Genomic DNA, 6,582 nt, shown 5'->3' with positions numbered 1-6,582 from the left:
AGGGAGCAGGTGGGGGGGGCTGGAGGCAGGGATGAGTTAGGTGCTGCTCCACAGGGCCTCAGGGGTCAGGCACTGGGGTGGGTGTGGGACCCGTGGAAGGGCAGAGAAGGGGTGCCCAGCGTGGGGAAGGGGTGGGCAGCAGGGGGAGCGTGGAGGGGAAGGAAGGCGGTCCTGGGGGGGGAAGGCTGGAAGGGGGTGGAGTTGCTGTTTGTGCTTTGAACACGGTGAGGACTTCAGCGTGGAACTTGCATTTGTGGAGCTCCCAGCCGGCAGGCACCAGCTCTGCCTCCCACGGGGGGAGCCCCGGGAACGGGTGGCACTGCTTTAGGGGGGCAGCTCGGGGCAGTGGCCAGGGCAGGGGCATGGGGTGATCTCTGGCTGCCGTCCTCTCCCCAGAGCCCCCTTCGCCTCTTCTCTCTCTCTCTCTCGTTTTGCTGGTTTGGGAGCTCGTGCTAACGCCGTGCCAGGAGGGATCTGGGAGCCAACCATCCCTCGGCTGCATCCCTGGCTTCCCACCTGCTCCCAGCCTCGAGGAAGTTCCCCCTCCAGAAGAAAGGCAGGAGGTGGCCCCCGGAGCCCGCCGAGCCCCGGCCTGTGAGGGGTGGGCAGCGGGGAGGCACAGCCAGCTCCCCTTCTGCCTGTCCTGAAGATTTCGGGATCACGCCGCAGACCATGAATGGATCCTTTTTCAACCAGACTCTCCTGGAGCAGGGAGCTGACCCCAACAGGACCCAGGGCTTGGGGGTGCTCATGGCCTGCTGCAACGGGACGGGCGCCGTGCTGGCCACCGACGGCGGCTCCTCGGCGCTGAGCCCCGACGAGAGGAGCCTCTTCATCACCAGGGTGGTGCAGATCGCCGTGCTCTGCGTCCTCTCCTTGACTGTGATGTTCGGCATTTTCTTTCTGGGCTGCAACTTGCTCATCAAGTCCGAGAGCATGATCAACTTCCTGGTGAAGGACCGAAGACCTTCCAAGGACGTGGGCGCTGCGATCATGGGACTTTACTGAGGCTCCTGTAGGCAAGTGAACTGGCTGGACCCCGGAGCTGAGATGGGTTTGGGGCAGCTGGGGGGAGTGGGGAGGGAGGGAGGGATCTTTTAATCTGTCTGTGTCCACGGGGAAAAGCAAACCTGTGCCTCCCAGTTGATGTGAACAGGAGATGTTCCCAGAGCTGGGTGAAGCACAGGGAGTGCCCAGCGTCGTGTTGCATGCAGAAATGGCTTAAGTTTTGCATGAAACTTGCAGAAGCAGTGATAAAATGTGCAGATCTGGACTCTTTCCTGCTGTTTCCTTGGATACTGCTACCTGGGCTCTTTAGGGCTACATTTAAAAAAAAAAAAAAAAAAAAAAAAGAAAAAGAAAAGGATAAAACTAAAGGGAAAGCAAAATGCAGGGCATGGACTTTGCCTTTGACAGGGGCAGGGGAAGGGAAGCGCCCTGTGGGTCGTACAACCAAGTCTGCATGCTCCAAAATGTGTCAGTCTGTTGTGTTCTGGACCTTGAGCATGCACCTTCTGCTAGTTTTGTAACAGGGAAAGCATGTTCTTCCTTATTTTTCTGAGCTATCCTCTTAAATAAACCGGTTCTTTCTTCTTTCACGCTCTGGTGAAGGAAGAAAAGCACCCAGACAAATACTGACCCCACTCTACCCCCAAAACAAAAGCATGCTTGTTTTTGTACACACCAGCCTCTTTTTCCCAAGTGCTATATTGTTACAGTCCTTGAGGTTTTTGTAGTTTTTTGAAAACTGGTGAACATTCAGGAAAAAAACACAACCTGTTTCAAAAGAATTTTGTGGTGTCTTTATTCTTTGTGCGTGTGGAGTTCAGGGATTTCAGTCCTAGTTCCTGATATAATCATCTCACCTTCCAAGAGGTATTTCTTTAAAGAAGGAAACCACCACCATCATTTTTCCCAGGCAAGTATCAGTTATCACCAGCAAATAAATTCATCAGGAACTACATATTCCAGGCTCATATGAAATACCTGCACAGTGCTGAAGCAAAGACTCATAAAGATGCTTCGAGTGCCTCTTGCAAAGCAAGATTTCAGCCTTTGAGTTAAAACCTCCAGCTCCTCTGATCCTGATGAGCTGTCAAAGCTGAATTATGTGAGAGGAGGAGGACTCCTGACCTTTGTTCTGTGATGGAATTACAGCTCTGGCTGTGGGTGTGAGATGGAAATAATTCGTGTTTTGTTGCGCCAACAATATTCCTGCTGGGTCCACTTCTGGAGTGGGAAAGCAACCCTGGATGCTGGAGGAGCTGGTGACCTGAGCTATTTGGATGTAAATCCACAAGAACAGCTCTCTTGCCTTTCCCAGAGGGAGGAAAACGATTAGAGAATGTTTTGTAATTAATCAATATTTGCTGAGCACCTTCTCAGGGTTCCCAGGGGATGCAGAGCAGCACGAGTGCACTGCAGGCTCTGGTTGCTCCCACTGACCTGTTGCCTGGATGAGCCTCAAGAGCACAACAACGACGTGGAGGGAGGACCAGAATTTGGGATTCAAAGCCCTGAAATGCCCTGCTGGTGCCAGTGGAAGGGCTGAGTAGGCAGGGCTGGGATTTTTCTGTGATTCTGGGATTTTTCTGGCAGTTGTGGCTGCCTTCTCAGCATGGAGGGTTTCCTGCCCTGCTGTCAGATGTGAGAGTGGCCTCACAGGGCAGCCTGGAAGGGGATTTTGGTCCCTGCTGCTGACAGGGGTGTTATGGCCACTGATCTCCTAGCCCAGGTTGCCCAGAGAAGCTGTGGCTGCCCCATCCTTGGAAGTGTCCAAGGCCAGGTTGGATGGGGCTTGGAGCAATCTGGGCTGGTGGAAGGTGTCCCTGCCCATGGCAGGGGGGGGACTGGATGGGTTTTAAGGTCCCTTCCAACCTAAACCCCTCTGTGATTCTAAGATTCTCTGATCTGCTTGCACAGGAGGGCAAATCACTCCCACTGTGGGAGCTCAGCCTGCCCAGACCTGAGGGTGAGATGTGAGTAACCCCAAACACACCCAGCTCTGCAAACCCTTGGGCTGGACTTGTGTGTTTAACCCAAAGGTGTAAGTTCATCTCCAGGCTGCTGTGCTGTCACAAATTTACTAATTGAAATCCCATCCCCTTCTGCTTTCAGCTGCCATTTGGTCCCTCTTGCTGGCCCATCCACCAGCTGTGGCCCCAACACAGGGTAGAATTCAGAGGTGATGGAAGAAACCCTGCAGTGTTAGCCAGGACAGAAAGCTCACAGGAAAAGCTGCCAATCCACAGAAAGCACCAAAACCCCCATAACTGTGCTCTGGGTCAAGCACTGCTCACCCATCTCAGCTGTCCCCACCTCTGCCAGGGCCCCTGACAGCTCATGTAACTGGTGGAGATCCCACTCTCTGCAGTCCCACGGGGCCACCAACTTGCCAGGTGTCCTTAGAGGCCACATCCAGGAGTGGGGTGGGGTGGTCTTTATCCCTTTTGTGCCGTGGAGTCTTCCAGAGGTGAGGAGGAACATCACCCACGGCAAGGTCATGTCCACGTGAGGTGGAGGAGCAACGACACGGAGCTGGGCACTTGCTCAGGAGTCAGCTGGGAGAGGGAAGACTTTCCTAATGGCCTCTTTTGGGGTAACAGCCCAGCTTCACACTGGCTTGTCCATCCTCTGGTGGTGCTGTGTGTCACTCCTGACAGAGGGGACGTGTCTGCATCACCGGGTGGTATGGACAGAGGGAAGAGGATCTGCAGAGGGAGCGGTTTGGTGGGCACCAACCCCGTTTCCATGCTCCAGCACATGTCCCCGTGGGGTTATCAGGGTTACTGGGCTTCTGTCTGGCTTGCAGAGGGTGTAAGACACTTGCACATAAGTCTCCCACCCTACTAGATTCCCAATAAAATCTGATTTCCCCACTGAGAGGAGGAATTACTGGGGAAATGAAGGTCTCTGGAGGATTGACACCAGCACTGAGACAGCAAGAGGAGACCAGAGGAAGACCATGGAGGCCTGGCACAGTGAGGGAACCCCTTGGGTGTAGAAATGTGGGGTCTAAAGACCCTCTTGAGGTGAAATCAGGGTGCTGTTTCAACTGCCCTGGTTCCATCCCCACCCTGTTGTCACGGAGCAGCCTCCAGTGCAGGTCATGCCTGGTGGAAGGGGAGGTTCTGGGGGCACCACGATGTCCTCCAGATCTCAGGGGAAGAGCTGCCCTCCCAACCCCTGGAAACCCAGCTGCCCTGCCCCAGGGGCACGAGTCCTGCAGCCAGAGGATGAGGTGGTTACTCCAAGGCTCGTGTGAGTAACCAGACCATAATGGTTCTTTCTTTCCCCACAAAGAGCTGTGGTTTCTCATCTCACACCCACTCATTTAGTGTAAGCTCACAAGTGGGTACCAGCTCTAAAGAAAATTTAAGCAGTTTGGTGTTTGTTTTTTTTTTTTGAACGAGGCAGGTGTGATGTTATCTTTATGTATTTATTTTTTTTTTTAATTGTTACTTGTAGCACAGTAACTTCCAGAATGTCCCTGGGGTGCCAGGAGCTCTACAGGAATGATTGAGAGACACTGCTGGAGTGACAGGGAGGGAAGGGAAGTGCTCAGGTGGATCACCACATCACACAGAGCAAGGCCCAGCCCTTGAGTGTCATCTAAAAATCATCTCCTAGCAGTGGAACACAAGATCCCAGTGCAGTCCTGTGGGACTGGTCACACTGGTCTGAGTCACTGGTCTGTCTGGTCTGCATCCCTCCTCTGAAAACAACTATGATTTTGGGCTGTACGTTGTCTTGGAGGTCTTTTCCAACCCTAATGATTCCCTGATTCTGTGATCCCATGACTCCATGGTCAGTCAAGTTGTCCTGCTAATGGGGAGCTGCTTCTTGTCCCCCCCACAAGTGCAACCTGTCCTGGACCTTCACCATCCTCCTCCAGGCACAGCTCCCTGTCTCTGGGCTGGTCCCCACTTGCTGGGGTTCTGTTCCAGCTGGAATCTCTGATTTCCAGGCAGGGAGCAGGGGAAGAACAGAGAAAGGCAAGTGAGAGCATTTCCCCCCTGCTGAGCAGAGAAATCCTCTGCCTCTGGAATCGCTGATGATGGCACAGCTGGAGAAACAAAGAGGTGGCTTGACCCACCTGAAAAACCCACACAGTGCCCCTCAAAAAAAAACCCCAAACCAAATCCCAGGTGATGCCCAACCTCCTTCCCCTGCCCTGGCAGCCTGGGCTGAGGGCAATGGGAGAGTTAAACAGCAGACAGACAGACAGACAGGCAGATTGAGGGGGGGAAGAAGGATCCCAACCTGAGCCTGGCACCAGATGTACTGGAGCACCTGCACCAAACACACAGAGTATTTAATAATTCCTGAGAATTGCCATGGTAATGAAGCACAGAGTCAGGTTGTTATGGTAACAGCTTTATTTTTTTATTTTTTTTTTTAGGCAGGGAGGCATTACCCGGGTTGTAACCTCAATCCAGACTGAAAACATTTCTGAGAGCTCACAAAAAAAAAAAAAAAAAAAAAAGAGAGAGAGAGAGAAGTAAAATGCAATCAAATTAAATAAGTGGCAGTTTCCTGTTCCTCGTCTGGCAGTTCTGGGTTTGTTCTGTAGGTAGGTGGAGGGAACCAGGTTGTTCCAGATTGCCCTGGAAAGCCTGAGGAACAGCTGGAGTGGATCCCTGCAGGTTTAAACTGATTCTAAAGGGGGTGAGGGGCTGAACTCCTCTCTTGGATGGGTCTGGCAAGATGGAAATCCTGGGTCTGCCTCCTGCCCTCCCATCCCCAGGCAAAAAGCCTCTTCCACTCCCCTCCCAAACCATCCCCTCCAGGGTGTGAGGCCTGTCCAGCTGGTCCTCATGTGGAGTTTTGACTCAGTGCTGGTTAAATGAGCAGCTCTGGGAGCCTCCTGTTTTCTCTGGAGGGACCTGAGGGAGCGTGTGGTGGCTTCACTCGGCAGGGAAACGGTTTGGAATGTGCGGTGCCACTGCTCAGGAACATCGCCCCACAGATCCCACCGCCCTCCCCGGGGGTCTCCTGTGTTGGCTGAGCCTCTCCAGCCCATTAGCTCTGCCAGAGAGGGACAAATCGATGCCATCAGGGTCAGGGACTCGAGGGAGAGAGGAGACCAAGCGGTGGCAGAGTTCAGCGCCAGCTTTGCCTCACAGGCTCAGAGACTCCGCCTGCCAGTCCCCCTGTTTGAAAGGGAATCGTTTCCCAGTCTCTGTGTCTTCCAGCTGCTTTGCTGCTGGGGCTGCTGATGGCACTTTGGCCTGGAACTCCTCAGACCTGGCCCCGTGGTGGAGCCTGCCTGGAGCTGCCAGCCTGGCACTGGGTTTGCTCCCTGCCCCCGGTGCCCACCACGAAACCCGGGGCACACAAAGCTCCTCACTCCCAAATAAACGTGTTCTGTGCCTCGGGCTCGTTGCCAAATCACAGCTGGTTGGGGGATTGTGTGAGCAATTAAAGCTGTCCTTTGTTGGAATGAAATGGATCTTACGGCCCCATCTGTGCCAGGGACATGGACAACACCAGGAACGTTTCTGGGCATGGGAACTCGACAGACGATGCTGTGAAGGGGTGAGAATGGTTCTGGTTCAGACCTGTGCCACAGCCTGACCTGAA

General features: G+C 53.7%; 1 protein-coding gene across 1 annotated transcript; it reads left to right on the top strand.

Moving 5' to 3' along the window:
* The first annotated feature begins 204 nt into the window (after positions 1-204).
* LOC126646430 (reprimo-like protein) lies at positions 205-1,363 on the top strand. Its single transcript, XM_050327778.1, has one exon. The coding sequence runs from the start codon at positions 673-675 to the stop codon at positions 1,006-1,008; it is 336 nt and encodes a 111-aa protein (XP_050183735.1). The 5' UTR covers positions 205-672; the 3' UTR covers positions 1,009-1,363.
* The last annotated feature ends 5,219 nt before the right edge of the window (positions 1,364-6,582 follow it).

This window comes from Myiozetetes cayanensis, unplaced genomic scaffold (assembly GCF_022539395.1).
Source record: "Myiozetetes cayanensis isolate MyiCay16 unplaced genomic scaffold, myiCay2020 scf34, whole genome shotgun sequence".
NCBI lineage: Eukaryota > Metazoa > Chordata > Aves > Passeriformes > Tyrannidae > Myiozetetes > Myiozetetes cayanensis.
This window is presented reverse-complemented; position numbering and strand designations above follow the sequence as displayed.